Source organism: Lynx rufus, unplaced genomic scaffold (genome assembly GCF_022079265.1).
Source record: "Lynx rufus isolate CCGP_SWC_20201006 ecotype Redwood Valley unplaced genomic scaffold, mLynRuf1.p SCAF_22, whole genome shotgun sequence".
Classification (NCBI taxonomy): domain Eukaryota; kingdom Metazoa; phylum Chordata; class Mammalia; order Carnivora; family Felidae; genus Lynx; species Lynx rufus.
In genome coordinates this window covers 16853221-16871946 of record NW_025814837.1, presented here as the reverse complement: position 1 = coordinate 16871946, position 18726 = coordinate 16853221, and the positions used below count along the sequence as shown (strand labels likewise).

The 18726-nt window shown below is 40.8% G+C and overlaps 1 protein-coding gene across 3 annotated transcripts in view; it reads right to left on the bottom strand.

Annotated features, from left to right (window-relative positions):
* The window catches only part of OSBPL1A (oxysterol binding protein like 1A), a 246521-nt gene that overhangs the window by 205291 nt on the left and 22504 nt on the right, over window positions 1-18726 (bottom strand). For all 3 annotated transcript variants that reach the window (XM_047086888.1, XM_047086890.1, XM_047086889.1), the window contains 2 exons: window positions 14719-14804; window positions 13366-13440 (listed from right to left, as the gene is read on the bottom strand). In XM_047086888.1, the coding sequence (XP_046942844.1) occupies window positions 13366-13440; window positions 14719-14804 (161 nt within the window). The remainder of the gene's footprint in view (window positions 1-13365; window positions 13441-14718; window positions 14805-18726) is intronic.

Sequence of the window (18726 nt, the reverse complement as noted above, 5' to 3'; positions counted from 1 at the left end):
ACACAACATCCATTCTGCAGCCCATGGATCAAGGAGTAATTTCAACTTTTAAATCTCCTGACTTAAAAAATACATTTCATAAGGCCATAGCTGCCATAGTGATCCTTCTCATGGATTTGAGCAAAGTAAATTGAAAAACTTCTGGAAAGGATTCACCATTCTAAATGCTGTTAAGAACATTTATGATTCAAAAGAAGAAGTCAAAATACTATCAACATTTGTGGAGTTTGGAAGAAGTTGATTCCAATCCTCATGGATGACTTTGAAGGGTTCCAGACTTCTGTGGAGGAAGTCACTGCAGATGTGGGGGAAACAGCAAGAGAACTAGAATTAGAAGTAGAGTCTGAGAACGTGACTGAATTGCAATCTCATGATAAAACTTTAACAGATGAGGAGTTGCTCCTTCTGGATGAGCAAAGAAAGCGGTTTTTTGAGACGGAATCTACTCCCTGTGAAAATGCTGTGAAGACTATTGAAATAACAAAAGTCAGAATATTACATAAATTAAGTTGATGGTAGGGTTTGAGAAGATTGACTCTAATTTTGAAAGAAGTTCTACTGTGGGTAAAATGCTATCCAACAGCCACACATGCTACAGACAAACAGTTCGTGAAAGGAAGAGCTGATCCACGTGGCAAACTGCATTGTTGTCTTATTTTAAGAAATTGCCACAGCCACCCCAACCTTCGGCAACCACCATCGACATGGAGGCAAGACCCTCCACCAGCGAGATTACAACTTGCTAAAAGCTTGGATTATGCTTAGCATTTTTTAATCCATAAAGTATTTTTCAAGTATATACATTGTTTTGTTAGACATAATATTGCACACTTAACAGACTATAGTGTAAACATAAGTTTTATATGCGCAAGGATACCAAAATATTCATGTGACTTACTTAGTTGTAATATTTGCTTTATTGCAGTTGTCTGGAAACAAACCCGCAATATCTCTGAGCTATGCCTATAGTCTGGAATCTAAGGAAACTGCCCCAAAGTAAGCACTGGCTCACTGTGGTAGGTATGGGAGTAAGACAGGGACTGGCCAACAAGCAGAAAACATAATTCAGCTGAAATTTTTAACGAACTGTTACAGGATGAAAGGCTAGCATGAGAACCTCTGGGAGCCACAGGTATGGGGGGGAAGCTCCTACCCACCTTCAGGATCTTCCCCACGGACCTCCACTTGGTGCTTAAAAAAGTGTAAAAAAAAAAAAAAAAAAAAAAAAAAAGATGGAGGTTCAGGCAGGTGACCAGAAAAAGCCTCTCCCTCAGAGGTGCAAGGCCTGGAGGAGGGGGACTGCCACTGCAGCAGAGAAAGCATAAAGCCCCAGGCAAGCCTCTCTGCCTCAGGTTATTCCTTAAGGAACAACACTGCTGTGAGAACGTCGGCAAATTTTTCACCCACAGGGCACGGTGAGGATCCTCTCAGCCAAGGAAAGGGACAGGAAACAATCAAGGATCCATACCACCAAAGGTCCCCTACCATTATGGGAGGAGCAGGGTCACTGATTGACCACCATCTAAGAAATCCCTGTCCCAGACCTAAGATGGAGTTTGGACCAGGACCACAGAACTCACTCCATCCCCTCCTCTCACCACCCCCCCTCCCCAAGGCTAACAAGTACTGAGAACAAGCAAGAATAGTCAATTCATGGGGGAAAAGCAACAGCATGGACAGAAACGCACTCTGAGGCACAAGACACACTAGGCAGGCCTAAAGCTTAGAGTAAAGTAGGAACATTACACACACACACACACACACACACACACACACACACACACACACAGCAAAACAACCCTCCAGAAAAATCAGTCTGCACCTTATGCAGAGGTAATACTGAATTTGGAAATAGAAATTTGAAGCCAGTGGTACACAGAAGGTAGCTATGGCAACAAGAAAACCCAAGCTCAGACCAACTCCAGACTAGACTGACTGGACCTCCCACACTAAGAAGAGGTATGCTCATTTCCAGGCCCAATACTATGTACCTCTGTCTCTACTAGCTTACACACACTGTTTAACATCCCATAAAAAGTTACCAGACACACAAACAGCAGGAAAAAGCAACCCACTGTCAAGAGACAAAGTCATCAACAGAATGACACAGAAATGACCAAGACGTTGAAACAGAGAATTAAAAGTAACTAGGATTACATTAAAAGGTCTAGCGGAAAAGGTGGACTACATACATAGTAAGAGTTTCAACTGATAAGTGCAAACTATAAGAAAAGTTAAAAGAAAATGCTAGAAATAAAAATCATAGTAACAGAAATAAGGAATGCCTTCTTCGATGGTATCAGGAGACATCAGGACAATGGTCAAGATAGATCAGTAAACCTGAAGATAGTGATTTCTATTGACCCATGACAAAAAAGGGAAGAGAAAGAGAGAGGGATGGGAGAGAAAATGAAGAAACAGAACTGAGCACCCAGTGGATGATCAGTCTAACAAATGTGTAGTAAGTTACTGAAGAATTTGTATGAGGCAGTAGTTTCTCCATGTAGTAAAAATGGGTAAAAAAGTAAAAAGACATGGGGCGCCTGGGTGGCGCAGTCGGTTAGGCGTCCGACTTCAGCCAGGTCACGATCTCGCGGTCTGTGAGTTCGAGCCCCGCGTCAGGCTCTGGGCTGATGGCTCAGAGCCTGGAGCCTGTTTCCGATTCTGTGTCTCCTTCTCTCTCTGCCCCTCCCCCGTTCATGCTCTGTCTCTCTCTGTCCCAAAAATAAATAAACGTTGAAAAAAAAAATTAAAAAAAAAAAAAAAAGACAAAAGCATTATCTGCTATGCCCATATAATTTGTCTTCAGGAATGCCATGTTGTTAGCCTTTTCCAGAACTTCTGCAGGCCAGTCCTCCTGACCTTGCCCCTCTAAACTCACTGCTCATTACCATAATTACATCCACCTGGCTTCTGATGTTTAAGTGCCACCTCCTCTACTGTCCCAGGGTCCTAGGACACAGCCCCCACCCTGCACACCCCACTATCGGTGAACCAGGTCTACAATGGCATTTCCTAATGGCAGCCCTAGACTTGAGAGGATAGTTCTTAATAAGTTTCCCGGTGATGCTGGTGCTTTTTCCACCAGTCATTTCTTCCTGTTTTGGTAAATGATGTATCCTCTAAGGCCTTCCAGGCACAAAATGACCTGGTATAATCTTACATACTATGTCCAATCTAGCAAGCCTTCTTATTTAGAGCCTTCTACTGTCTGCAATGGCATTTCTGGCATTTTGACATCTATAGGGGGCCACTGCTTTTTGTCCACGCTGCTAAGGAAGCACCCAAGTAAAAATCTGTACCATCAAAAAGTCAATGATGAATGGTCAGAAGCTGAAGTCAGTCGCTGAAGAAGTCATGATACCTTGTCCAGTTTTCTGGACTTGAATCAGTTTTGGACTGAAAACTATTAAAGGAGAGACCTAATTCCAGAAGGAAAGATTTTGCAACACCAAACCAAACCTACACAGCTACGAATTTCCTAGACTATTCCCAAGGGAACAAATGACCTTTTATTCAAGTAACTACACTGGGGAAAAGGGAATATCCACACATCTCAGGAATTGTTAGGTATAAGGTCCAAGCTGACACTGATGCCAAGAGACCCAAAGTGTCATCTGTCTCCTTAGTAAGGGGGCATATATGAGAGCGAGATGATAAATGAAACCCTGGCCCAGGTCTGGCTCGCAGTGCATACACTGGGTCCACAATGACATCTAATAGTCACTCCCCGAGTCTGTGAACACATAATTGGAACACACACACTCAGTTGTTGGCAAAGTGTCACATGGCTCCCTTGGTCTATAGTGTAAGAGCCAATGGAAGGCTCTAAAATTGCCCTCCCCCATCTCTTGGCCAAGATAAATCAAAACGAATATCCCATATGGGGAGAAATGGGAGAAATTAGTGCCACCCTCAAAAACCTCAAAAGGCAGGGGTGACAGTCCCTACCATATTTCCATTTAATTCACCAGTCTAACACTGCAAAAACCAGAGGAATGTGGAGGATTGCAGAGGACTTGCATAAACTCAAATAGCCCTGATCGTAGCCACTCTGCCAGACATACTGTGTTTGCTAGAGCAAGTTAATACTACTTAAGGACATGGTACGCAGCAACTAATCTGACAAATGTAGTCTTTTCTTTCCCCATTAGGAAAAAAGATCAAAACCGGTTTGCATACCCATAGACAACAGGATACACGTACAGTTTTGCCCCAGAGCCATTTGGTCATCCCGCAGAACATTGGTCCACTTTATCAATGATATGTTAATAGAACCAAATGAACAAGAGGTTAGAATGTTGAAAGCCTTGGTAAGACATAGATGCTCTAGGGAGTGGGAAATAAATCTTGGGGAGAATTCAGGGACTATGTGATGTCAGTAAGTTTTTAGGCGTTCAGTGGTCTGGGTAATGCCAGGACACTGTCTCCTAAGTAAAGAACAAATTATTCCATCTTGCACTTCTCAAAATGGAGAAGTACAATGTCTGATTGGTTTCTTCCGGTTCTGGGCAGCACAGTCCACACCTGAGGATAATGCTCTGATCCAAGGCCAAGAGATCAGAGAGGCTGCCTGAACAAGTGGCTCCTCTATCAAAGGCCCAGAGGTAAGAAGAGTTAGAGGTAAAGATGAACTCGAATGTCAGAAGAAAAGGAGGACTGTACACAGTGGGGAAATGGAGGAGTATGTCTGGCATGCAGATGATACACACAAGTGTCTCTTGGTATTCCCTAGTCCAGTTTTGATAGTAAATGAATGAGTGTAGCAACCACAAGCTTAGGAAGGGCATGACCTTTGCAGACCTCCAGTGATGAGGGCCTGAGTCACAGTACTGGGTAACCCACGAAGAGCAGATGTGCAAGCCAAGGGGAGGCTGTATCTAGAATGGACAGCACAGGAGGGAGAAAATGATTCAGTTGTGGCCCAAAGGCCAACTACAGCAACAAGGGCCATAGTCTGCCCCACTATCGTCCTTCCTCCTGCCCACTGGGACCCTGAAGAGGCTGCTCCCCAAAGTGTATGAAGAAGTGAATCTGAGCAAAATAAAAGGTGAGCTGTGGTCCAAGCTGTGCTGCACCACCCAGACTCACCCTGAGGAATAAGGGACTTACTTCCTTAGATGCTAGGAGTGACCAAGACACAGCTGTTACCTTTAGTCATTTCAGGGACCGTCTCAGCTGAAGAGGGCTGCCTTGTGCAAGGTCATGTCCCTTCCCAGGGCAGCCTGTATCCACTGACTGACCATCACCGGTGTTGTGTTCCCTCACCTCCAAGTGGGACAGTTCTGATGGGTCATCTCTTCTGCAGAGCTCCCCATCATTGGCTGAGGCATCCCTTAAGAGTACATCACAGATTGACTTCAGCCTCTGCCCACTCCCGCTTCCTTCCTTCCCTGCTACAGTGTGATCCCACAGCACTCCCATTGACCTGCTGCAGCTCAGGAGGCTTTCCGGGAAGCCCAACCTGTAAGAAATAGCAATGTTGGGGCGCCTGGGTGGCGCAGTCGGTTAAGCGTCCGACTTCAGCCAGGTCACGATCTCGCGGTCCGTGAGTTCGAGCCCCGCGTCAGGCTCTGGGCTGATGGCTCGGAGCCTGGAGCCTGTTTCCGATTCTGTGTCTCCCTCTCTCTCTGCCCCACACCCGTTCATGCTCTGTCTCTGTCCCAAAAATAAATAAAAACGTTGAAAAAAAAAATTAAAAAAAAAAAAAAGAAATAGCAATGTTTATGCCTATAGTTCAGAGTTGTCATTCTCTATTAAATGAGACGATACATATCAAGTCATCTGTGCAATGCCTGATATACAGTAGGCATTTAATACATACTCAGAGATGGGATCTTGAAGAACAAGACAGATAAGCTTATATAAACCCCAGGATTATATGTATCTTCTATATGCCAGGTGGTGACAGACATACAGTTCCTGAGACACAGAACATAGGAAGCACATATTTTTAAAAAACCTTTTTTTGATATTTATTTTTGAGAAAGAGAGAGACAGAGAGATGAAGACACAAAATCTGAAACCAGCTCCAGGCTCTGAGCTGTCAGCACAGAGCCCAACACAGAGTTTGAATTCACGAGCCTCAAGATCATGACCTGAGCCGAAGTCAGGCGCTTAACCCACAGAACCACCCATGCGCCCCAGGAAGCATGTATATTAAATTTATTCTCAGATCTGCTGGAAAATAGTAGCCAACACAAAATTCAGTACCACAATCCCATTATTTACTATATTGATTGTAGCCCTATTTTGTACTGATCATAAAGATATAAAAATTTCAGAATTCTAACTGCATTAAAAAAAAAAAAAGGAATACTAAATACATCTTAAAATTCTGGTATGTTAATTTTTATTATAAAACACCAGCAGGGGGCGCCTGGGTGGCTCAGTTGGTTAAGTGGCTGACTTCACCTCAGAGCATGATCTCACAGATCCTGGAGTGAGTTCCAGCCCCACGTCGGGCTCTGTGCTGACAGCTCAGAGCCTGGAGCCTGCTTCAGGTTCTGTGTCTCCCTCTCTCTCTGCCCCTCCCCTGCTCACACTCTCTTTCACTCTCTCAAAAATAAACATTAAAAAAAAAAATTAAACAAAACAACAAAAAACACTGGAGTTCACTAATTACCAAGAAAAGCCTGAAGGTTCCTCACAAAATTTTGGGAGATTTTATATATTCAAACAGACAAGAATGTAAAGTACTTTAATAACAAATGAAATCCCTTTTCAACTCTTTGTATTTATTAAATCACAGAATCTATCATATTTTAAATTATATTCATGCAAAGGATTACATGAAAACAAGATAATTGGATTCCTTTCATGAGCACATGAAAGTTTAATTAGAAAATTAAGCTTTTTGCAAAATTCAATCATACTCAAATATTAAGCACATACATTTTAAAGTTTCCTATGTGATGTACCCACTTAGCATCAGCTAAATTTTCTAATATAAGAGATGATATATGTGCTAATATTTGAATCAAAGGCCCAACTTAGCACAATCTCATGTTCGAAGTTCAAGAATACAGTAGAAATGGACATATATGTAAAGAAGAACCAAGTACAGATAAATGAACTGATCTTATGTGGGTAAGATGGACAGAAAGACATGTGCTGTGTTCAATGATACAAAAATTGAAATGTGTTAACTCCTTGAAAGCAAGATTAATGCAATCTAGTAATAAAAACATACACAGCAGTAACTACCAAGTAGAAGATAAAAGAAGGTGATGTAAATATTTAGAAAATCTGGAAAAAGCATAGCTTTCTTCCAGCTGCAGTAAGTCAGGAAAGAATTTATGCAGACAGCACCTGACTGCACTTTCAAGAATGGGTAGGCTTGGGCCATGGGAATCAGATAACAAACAACATTCTTACACAGAAGAAACAAGTGGTGCAGGGCTATCAAGAGCAACAAGTTCACGTATGGATCAGGCAAATTAAACTATTTGCAGCTCATTTTTGAAATCCCATAGAGTATAGCAATTTACCCACTACCTTTATTTTTTTACTGTAAACGTTACATTTTTCTCAGCTTTAGCAAGACTCCATACCTGGTTCACAAGGATCAACACATGAACAAATAGACTGTTATGGTGTAAAATGTACTAATTAAAACATGCTTATTAATCACATACTTACAGGGCTCATTCATGGCAATTTATGCAAAAATTAAAGCTAGTCATTAGATTTATGTCGTTTGACACATAGAAAATGTGAAACAAATAATAAACTCATTAACTTGTGATACACACACACAAATCCTCCTAGTATAGGATTTTAAAATAACCTTTAGGGATATTAAACTATGGTCAGTAATCAAATAAGCCCTCTACCATAGTTAATTTACCAGATCATTCAAATAATCAAAAAAAAAATCAGGATAAAGGGGAAAGCAATTTTTGGCTATGGAAGTATGAGAAGATCAGAGACAGTCATCCTGAAAAATGAGTATAAAAATGAACAAAACGAAATCATTTCATGGTGCTGGATATTCAGTTAAGACAAACAACAAACTGAGAGGCAACTCAACAGGAACTAGAACGCCAGGCAAGATCATCAGGCATCATTAGCTTTGAAGCCACAGGCCATTCCTATCCCACACCCACCTCCATAGCTCCTAATACCACCACATTGTGGGGACAGGATTTCAACATATGAATTTTAGGGGGACACATTCAGTCCCAAACGGAAACAATGCTAAAACATTAAAACATTTTTAAAAAAAGAGCAGAGATATCAGGCCAGGCATATTCCAGATTTCACAAATGAAGACCAGACAAGTTAATAAAAAAAGAAAAAAATAACCTGAGGGGAGACAAGTCAGAATTCAGAGCTGCTAAAACACATTATAAAAAATGTCCAATTTGGGGGGCACCTGGGTGGCTCAGTCAGTTAAGCATCGGACTCTTGGTTTCAGCTCAGGTCATGATCTCATGGTTCATGTATTCAAGCCCTGGTCAGACTCCACACTGACAATGCAGAGCCTGCTTGGGATTCTCTTTCTCTCCCTCTCTCTCTCTTTGCCCCTCCCCTGCTCGCTCTCTCTCAAACTTAAAAAAACAAACAAACAAAAAACACACCAAACTTTTAAAAACTGTCCAATTTTCAATAAAAACTTGTGAGACAAAGGATCAAGTTACCTTTAACGAGAAAAATGCTGATTATAGAAACGGACTTTCAGTTGGCTATGTTAAATTTAGCAGATAAAGAGTGTGAAGCTATTTAAATACGTTCAAAAAGTTTAATATCCAGAGAAATTAAAATTTTACACTAAATACCTGTGTAACACAAAAGGCAGTAAAGGAAGAACAAAAGAACAAAAACCTGAGACATAGAAAACAAATACAATATTGAAGATGGAAATCCAAAACTGTTATTAATTAAATGTGAATAGACCGAACACTAAATCAAAAGGCAGAAATTGCCAGACTGGATAAAAACACACAACTGAACAGGTGGCCAACAGACACATAAAAAGATGCTCAATCACTCATCATCAGGGAAATGCAAATCAAAACCACAATGAGATAATCACCTCATACCTGTCAGATTGGCTAAAATAAAAAAGACAAGAAACAAGAGTTGACAAAGATATGGAAAAAAGGAACCTCCATGCACTGTTGGTGGAAATGTAAATTGGTATAGCCACTGTGGAAAAACACTATGGAGATTTCTCAACAAGTTAAAAATGGCAATACCATATGATCCAATAATTCCACTATTGGGTATTTACCCAGGGAAAATGAAAACACTAACTTGAAAAGATGCACCCTTGTGTTTACTGCAGCATTATTTACAACAGTCAAGACATGGAAGCAGCCTAAGTGCCCATCAATAGAAGAATGAATAAGGAAGATGTAACACACACACACACACACACACACACACACACACACACACACAGTACACAGCCATAAAAAGGATGTGATCATGCCATCCGAGACAACATCGTTGGAGCTGGAGGGTATTATGCTAAGTGAAATAAATCAGACTGAGAAAGACAAATACTCATAAATGGAGTCTTAAAAAATGAATGAACAAAAATCAGCATCAGAATTATAAACACAGAGTACTGATGGCTGCCAGAGGGGAGGCGGGAAGGGGGTGGGTAAAATGGGTGAAAGGGAGAGGGAGATACAGGCCTCCAGTTATGGAATGAGTAAGTCATTGAAATAAAAAGCAGAGGATAAGGAATATGGTCAATGATATTGTAATTGTGATGTAATGGGACAGATGGTGGCTACACTTGCAGTGAACAGAGCAAAATATACAATAAGCCTGTCGAATCGCTAAGTTGTACACCTGAAACTAATGTAACAGTGTGCCTACTAAAGAAAAACTCACACAGTTGTATGCTGTCTACAAGAAACATTATATTCAAAGATACAGAGAAGTAGAAACTGAAAGGAGTGGAAAAGATATACAATGCAACCAGTAACCATGAGATAGCTAGAATAGCTGTATTAACATAAAACAAAATAAACTTTAGGACAGGAAATACTACTGAAGGCAAAGGCATTTTGTAATGATAAAGTCAATATGTGAGGAAGATACGTGCCATATATTCCATATAACCCCATTTTGGATATGGACCTAACAGAGTTCCAAGTCATGAAGCAAAAACTGACAGAACTATAGCTAGACTTCAATACCACACTCTCAATACTTGATAAACACACAAAATCAGTTAAGGGTAAAAATTTGAACGACTAACCCAATGGACATTTATTCAATACTCCACCCCCAAAACAAGAGTATACATTCTTTTCAAGCACTGAAGGAACATTCTCCAGGACAGATGTTGTCTCACAGATTAATTCCTGATACATTTTATTTTTTTAAATTTTTTTTTTCAATGTTTTTTATTTATTTATTTTTGGGACAGAGAGAGACAGAGCATGAACGGGGGAGGGGCAGAGAGAGAGGGAGACACAGAATCGGAAACAGGCTCCAGGCTCTGAGCCATCAGCCCAGAGCCCGACGCGGGGCTCGAACTCACGGACCGCGAGATCGTGACCTGGCTGAAGTCGGACGCTTAACCAACTGCGCCACCCAGGCGCCCCAATTCCTGATACATTTTAAAAGAATGTTATATTCAATAAATAATTCAAAGTATGTTATATGATTATAAGAGAAATTAAATTAGAAATCAGTGATGGGGAGAAATCTGGAAAATTACAAATATGTGGCAGACATAGTTCTAAATCTATGGGCAAAGAAGAAATCACAAAAAAAATTATAAAGTATCTTAAAATAAACGAAAACAAAAACACAACATGTTAAAATGTATTGTATCAGCTAAAATGAAAATTTATAGCTTTAAGTGCCTGTACTAGAAAAGAACAAAGTGGGACACCTCAGTGGCTCAGTCGGTTGAGCATCTGACTTCGGCTCAGGTCATGATCTCACAGCTCATGGGTTCGAGCCCCGCGTCAGGCTCTGTGCTGACAGCTCAGAACCTGGAGCCTGCTTCAGATTCTGTGTCTCCCTTTCTCTCTACCCACCTCTGCTCATGCTCTGCCTCATTCTCTCAAAAATAAATATTTAAAAAAATTTTTTTAAAAAAAGATCAACAAAATTGACAAATCTTTAGCCAAATTAACCAGTGGAAAAATACACAAGTTAGCAAACAAATGAAATAAGGGCTATCATTACCAATCCAACAGATATGAAAACAATGGGAGAATATTATTAACAACTTTATGCCAGCTAATTAGACAATTTAGGTGAAATGGAAAAATACCCAGAAAGACAAAATAACGAAAACGGATTCAGTAAGAAAAAGAAAATTGGAACAGATCCACATAAAGTAATTAAGTTGTTTCAAAAATTTAAAATCTTCCCACACAGAAAGTCCAAGCACAGATGGCTTACCTGGTGAATTCTATCAAATATTTAAAGAAGTAGTAAAGCCAATCCTTCACAACCTATTTCAGAAAACAGGAGAAAAGAACATGTTCCATTTCCCTTCTATAAGGCCAGTATTACCCTGCTACCAAAGCCAAAAAAACACATTTCAAGAAAACAGTACTATAGAGCAGGATCTGTCATTAATACAGACCCAAAAAAATCCTGAAAGTATTAGCAAACAGAATCCAGTAACACACAAGAACAATTATTGTCCAATATGAAGATTTACACAGGAATGTTTAATATCCCCAAATCAATTAATGTAATATGCCACAATAATAGACTAATGGAAAAGTCACATGATCACCTCAAAAGACAGAGGAATAGCATTTGACATATATTCATGATAAAAACTTTCAAGAACCAGGAATAGAGTAACACTTCCTCAACCTAATAAATAGCTAGGAAAAATTTACAAACACCATACTTACTGGTAAAAGACTAGATGCTATTCCCCTAGGATCAAAAAACAAGGATTTCTGCTCTCAACATATTTATTCAATAGTATACTAGGATCTAGCAAAGTAAAGGGTAGAGGTTGTGGTGGGGGAAAGTATCCAGCTGGAAAGGAAGAAGTACATTTGTCTTTATTTGCAGATAAGATCCAGTGTAGACAATGCTTTGGAATTTATAAAAAATCTACTAGAATAAATGAGCTCAGCAAGTACACAGGACACAGATCAACAACAAAAAATCAACTTGTCTTTCTATATAGTTGCAACAAGGAATCAGAAAAGGAAATTAAAAGAAAAATTCCATTGAAAATAGCATCAAAAAGAATATAATGCCTAGAAAACAATTTAACAGGAGAGTAAGATCTGTACATTGAAAATTTCAAAACACTGCCAAGAGAAATTAAGGATCTAAATAAAGGGACAGGCATTTCACATTCATGGATTTAAAGACTCAATATTGTTAAAGTGGCCATTCTTCCCAAATGGGCCTAAGATTCTAGACAAGACAACCTCAAATTTCCAACAGGTGTTTTTGTAGAACATGATCCTAAAATTTATATGGAAAAACAAACTTTTGACTGAAAATAGCCAAAATAATGTAAGTCACTGTTGGAAAACTCAGACTACCAAATATCAAAATTTAATTATAAACCTACTGCAATAAAGGTGGTGTAGTACTGATGTAATGAAAGACATAGATCAAAGAAACAGAATAGAAAGTCTAGAAATAAACCTCACATTTATGATCAATTCATTTCCACAAGGGTGCCAAGGCAACACAATAGGAAAAGAGTCCTGTCAGTAAACAGTTAAAAGATTAAAGAATGTGGCATAGCCATAAAATGGTATGTTCTTCTGCCATAAAAAGGAAGAAATTACTGACACATGAATGCTACAGCATTGATAAACTTCAGTAATATCATGCTAAATTAAAGAAGTCAGACACAAAGCTTGTATGATTTCATCTATAAGAAATTTCTAGAAAAGAAATTTCTAGAAAAGACCAACATCCTAGAGATAGAAAGCCAATCGGCGGTGGCCTGAGGCATGGGAGAGCAGCAGGGAATGAACACAAACAGGCATGAGGAAACTTTCTGAGCTGATGGAAATGTTCTAAAACTGGACTGTGGGGATGGCTGGACAACTGTGTAAAGGTACCAAGGATCACTGAAATGCGCGCTTACAGTAGGTGAGTTTCATGCAACATAAAATTATACCTCAATGAAGCGTTTTGTTTTTTTTTTTTTAAAAAGGAACAATCAGGAGTTCCCCATCCCAAAGGACACGAGTGGGGACAGAAGGAGTCCCTGTCAGGAGGCCAGAGTGGAAGTAACCTGACCTCACTTTTCATTCTAAGAGCTTGTGACCTTGTGACCCAAAGTGCTGGTTTACGTATTTGTTGTGGCTTTTCTCAGTTGCTATTCAGAGCCATAAAAAACACAGGCGACTGCCCCTCCAAATATTCCACTTGCAAACACTGAACATGGAATGTTCTCACCTTTCGTCCTGTAAAGGCAGCTCGATGAAGCGGCGTGTCTCCCATGTCATTCAATACATTCACTTCTGCACCAGCCTGAACAAACATGAAAATGTTAGACATCTTCCACGTGTCAAGAAATATTAAATATTTCTTTTTCAAAGATTTTTAAGTAATCTCTACACCCAACGTGGACAAACTTATAAACTTGACATCAAGAGTTGCATGCTGAGCCAGCCAGTAGCCCCAAAAATATATTAAATACTTCAAAATTAAAATTGTTAATATTGATTGGTTGTCACCACTAAAATTCAATTTAATTCACAGTAAAACAATAAAGCTTCCTGAAAGGTAAAAGTCTACATGATAGGTAGAAGAGTAAAAAGTTTACTTTTCTTTAAAAATCTATAGACTTTCACTCTACTTTAGAAACCCAAATATTAAAAAAGAACTGTCTGAATGAAACACGACATTTTGGGGGCACCTGGGTGGCTCAGTGGGTTAGGCATCTGTCTCTTGATTTCGGCTCATGTCGTGATCTCACATTTATGAGATCGAGCCCCTCGTCAGGCTCCGTGCATGGAGCCAGCTTGGGATCCTCTCTCTCCCTCTCTCTCTTCCCCTCTCCTGCTCATGCATGCATGCTCTCTCAAAATAAATAAATATTAAAGAAAATACCACATTTTCTCCACCAATTTAGTAAGTTCTCAGGAAGAAAAAGATACCACTATTTAAATGTACAGTTTACAAATTTGAAGACACAATTTCAGAAATACCAATATGTGAAAAAAATCAGAATTGAAAATTGTGAGGTCTTCAATCATATGGTGCTCATTAAGAGATTCTGACATTTTTTAATCATTTAAGCTGTGCTTTGGTTATTTTTTAACTGTTACATTAAAAAACAATAATAGTGTCTTCAAATTCGTGCAACCATTTTTGCAATTTTAAAAAATCAGTAACAGAAAAATCAAATGACTAAGAAAACAGAATTTTAATCATCAGGCTAACCTAATTCATGTACTTAGCAAAGAACAATTAAGTGTGTTAGTGATGAGCTATTGTTTTAAATAAGCCACTATGGTTAGTTGGCTTTTCTAAGACTTTCATAATTTCTGTAACAGCAATATTTATTTTATTCATTTAAAAATTAGAGCCATAGGGGCACCTGGGTGGCTAAGTTGGTTAAGTGTCCGACTCTCAATTTCAGCTCAGGTCATGATCTCAGATTGTGGGATGGAGCCGTGCATCAGGCTCTGCAGTGAGCACGAAGCCTGCTTAGGATTCTCTCTCCCCCTCTTCCTCTGCTCCTCCCCCACTTGTGCATGTGCTCACTCTCAAAAAAAAAAAAAAAAATTAGAGCCATATACATACCTTTAACAGATCCTGGACCACTTGTCTATGTCCAAAATAGCATGCCAGATGAAGAGGTGTCCACCCCAAATTAGACTTACTTCTTCCTAAAAGTGGAAAAATATAAGGCATTTTTAGATGTTATTTAGGTAATTTTATACTAAAATTTCTCTTTACCAAGGTACTTCCATACATTGGCCAGTCTCCCCTTCATATTGCACTGCTGATAAATGAGAGACAAGAGACAGGACATAGTCAGAAGCATAACAAGTGTAATAGATTAGAACCCACAAGCCCCAGATTCTGGTGCCACCTTCTTAACTCACTAACTCAATGTCCTCATTCTTAAAAGGGTGGGGAGAGACACGATGGGGGTGACATTCAAAGTAGATAATCTGTAGTTGGCTCCAAGGTTCTGAGTCTCTAACCATCTTACCATCATTTAACAAAGATGTGCTTCTCTTGGCACAGCATTTCATGAAAAGCACCTCTCTTTGAAAACCTGTGCCATGTCAGGAGGGTGAATGGAAATATGGAATTGATAAAGAATCTTTTCTGTAGCATTTGGAAAATTGTTAGCTCTGCAGATAGTGACATAAAATGGAGTCCTGACTCCAGATAAAATCTCAAGTAATGAGGATATGGGTTATCAGAGTGGTAGAGTTCTACTAGATAACAAGAACCAAAATTAAGAGCAATGAAATGTCGGATCCCTGCTGAGGAGAGGTACAGAAGAAGGGAGTGTGACAAAAACAATACAATTCAATTCAGGAAGAAAAGGCGGGGGGCACTGTAGCTGAGAGCAGCAATAGCTCCAAAAGGTTACCAAAATTTCCACTCAGGCTTAAGGGAATATAGCCTATCAAATTCCAAAGCCCAGCACTCGGGAGGGTCTAACCAAAGCCCAGGAGTATGCTGTCGCCTGTGGGGCACTCCTCTGGAGGCTGAAGGTTTAATGGCTGCCCTTGCTTCCTGGATTTCAGGTTTTGAGCCAATAGAAACCCGAGGCACCAGCCTCAGTGTACCCGGAACAAGCCTCGGACAGCTCCCTGAGGGACTGCTGCCACCAACAGTGTCCTGTGTTTGTGTGCCACTTACCCAAACTCCTACGATGATGTCCCCTAAAACGTGTACCCTCTGGAACCTGTAATTTCGGTCAATGAATCCTACAGCCATGGACTGTTTTGTGGAATGTTTACCTTCTGTCCTTAAGTGAAACCTGATGTCCTTTTCCTGATGACAAGGACTCTCCTTTACCCCTCAGGTGGAGTCTCCCCTCCCCCAATTCCCACACACTCACTGGTCCTCCCACGACAGAAGCCAACGCTGTCTGTAGTCAAGGACTCCACTCATGTTACAACTCCTCTTGTGAGACTTCTACCATTAAGCCTGAAAACCTTCTCTGCTGTCATCTACCAGCCTCCCACTGGCTCGCCCCTCACCAAGTAACTCTGGGGGACAGTCTTTCTCCCCATGCAAACCCTGCCACTGCCCTAGGGGTGTCTACTAGTTGTTCAGTATGCCGGCTCCTCTGTTTCTCAGCTCCCTCATTTCCCCACAAACTTTGCCTCTGCTTGATGTTAACCCCAGGGTCAGGGTCAGAGCCTGGGTATCATTGTCACTTCTGAGCTAATCAACTCCCACTTTCCAGCTTATTCCCACAGGTGTACTCCCAGACTTATTCAGCTGAATCAGCCCTTCATCCTGTGATCACTTCTCATGTATGTAAACACCTCCATCTTTACTTCCTTTAACAAATCCAGCATTTTGACCCCTTACTTTAACTTCTTTGCCAGTCCCCTCAATAATCTTGTCGCAGTAGCCTACAAAAAACCCCAAAGCCTGATCAGTACACTGGCTTGATTTTCCTAGAATCACACCAGGTTGCTAAACAGTGGGAGAACAAAACTAACAGAACCCTGTAGATTCCCAGCACCTTAAACTCCGGATCTCCTACTTCCATGAGCCTCTAGACACTGCCTGGAAATCCTTTTTAGAATACCCTCTTCGAGGGGCTCTCCTACAGTCCACAGCAGCGACTTCAAGTCATGACTCTTCTCAAGCCTCTTCCCCAAATACCTCCCCTTAGCAAAGGGCCTCCGTCTCTTAGCTTCACAATGAGGGGTAAAGTTTTCATGGAATTCCCTGGGCTTCCTGGAGCCAAATGTACCACCGTACCCCCCATCTAAAGGCGTTCTTCCATCCTTCCCTCCGTAGGCCTAGACTAACCCAGACCTTGTTCCCTGCACTCCACCCCTTTCTGCTTCTGAGGCACTTTTCTCCTTTATCTTCTGCCTCTCCCTCCTCACTTATGAGTAAGGAGGAAGTAAACACTTGGGTCTCTTCTTACAATCAAGAGCAACAAAAGCCCTCTGATGGCATCCTCCCTACCAGCTACCGTGCTCCTCACTCTTCCTTCCCTGCTCTGCCTTCACTTACTTTTTCTACCCCATTTACTCCTGTCAGCCCCCACTACCCTTGGCAGACTAGGGTCATCTCCCACCTTGTCATTCAAATGGTCCTCCAGTTTTGATCCACAAATGCTATCACCAAGTGACAGGGAAACTTTTTAGCTATCACAACACTGGGTCACTGCATATAGCATTGGATAGTATGGCCCACAGGCCTTCCCGGCTGCCACAGCCCTGCACTCTGTAGGGTTTCTCGTTGCCCCGACACTTCTTTAAGGATCCTTTGGAAGCTCCACTGTCCAATTAGTCCTTCATTATTGGTATCTCCAATAATGGCATCTCCTGGCCCTCTTCCGTTGCTTTCATTTTTTCTGTGGTACGGACTTCAAAATCCATATTCCATCTCTTTACGAGACACCTCCATTTGGATGATGCAAAATACTTTGTGCTCAAAAGGCATAAAACTGAGGGGTGCCTGGGTGGCTCAGTCGGTTAAGCATCCAACTTTAGCTCAGTCATGATCTCGCACTTCATTGGTTCAAACCCCATGTCGGGCTCTATGCTGACAGCTTGGAGCCTAGAGCCTGCTTCGGATTCTACGTCCCTTTCCCTCTGCCCCTCTCCCACTCATGCTCTGTGTCTTTCTCAAAAATAAACATTTAAAGAAATTAAAAAAAAAAAAAAAGCACAAAGCTGAACTTACTCTGTTATATGTACACAGTTGACCCTTGACAACACTGGCTTTGAACTGTGTGGGTCCACGCACATATGGAGTTTAGTTGACGAAACACTTTAAATGTATTTTCCTCATGATTTTAACATTTTTTATCCAGCTTACTTTTTTATAAAAATATAGCACATCATACACACAACATATGTGTAAACCGAGTTACCAGCAGGGCTTCTTCCTGGTCAACAGCAGGCTATTAGCAGTTAAGATGGGGGGGGGGGTGGAAGTCAAAAGTTCTACATGGATTTTTTTTTTTTTTTTTTTTTTTTACTGTGCAGGGGGTCGGTGCCCTTTCACCCTGCATTCTTCAAGAGTCGACTTTACACAGTCACTAAAACTATCTCTACCCCTTCCCACGTGTGTTTTCACAATGAATTGCCATTATTCACCTTGTTTCTCAGGTCATAAACAAGCAACACTCTTGCCCCCTTTCTCCTTTTCACACCCACATTCAGGGTGCCCTACCGATTCCATCCCCTAAATGTTAATTATATCTGTGTGTTGCCATTCACATTGCTTTCACCCCCAGCGAACCCCTAACAGCTAACATGAACTGAACTGGTCTCCTCACATCTGAGGTTTCCAAGAAATCAGAATTTCCAAAATCCTACATGATTCTTAAAATACTTCATTCTTTATTAGTAAAAAGTAGTAAAGAGTAGTAGTAAAGTTAGCAGTAAAGAGTATCTTTTTTTTTTTTTAATTTTTTTAATCTTCATTTTTGAGAGAGAGAGAGACACAGACTGCAAGCAGGGGAGGAAAAGAGAGAGGGAGACACAGAATCCGAAGCAGGCTCCAGAACCAACGTGGGGCTCGAACCCACGAACCGTGAGATCATGACCTGAGCTGATGTCGGAGGTTTAACCGACTGAGCCATCTAGGTGTCCC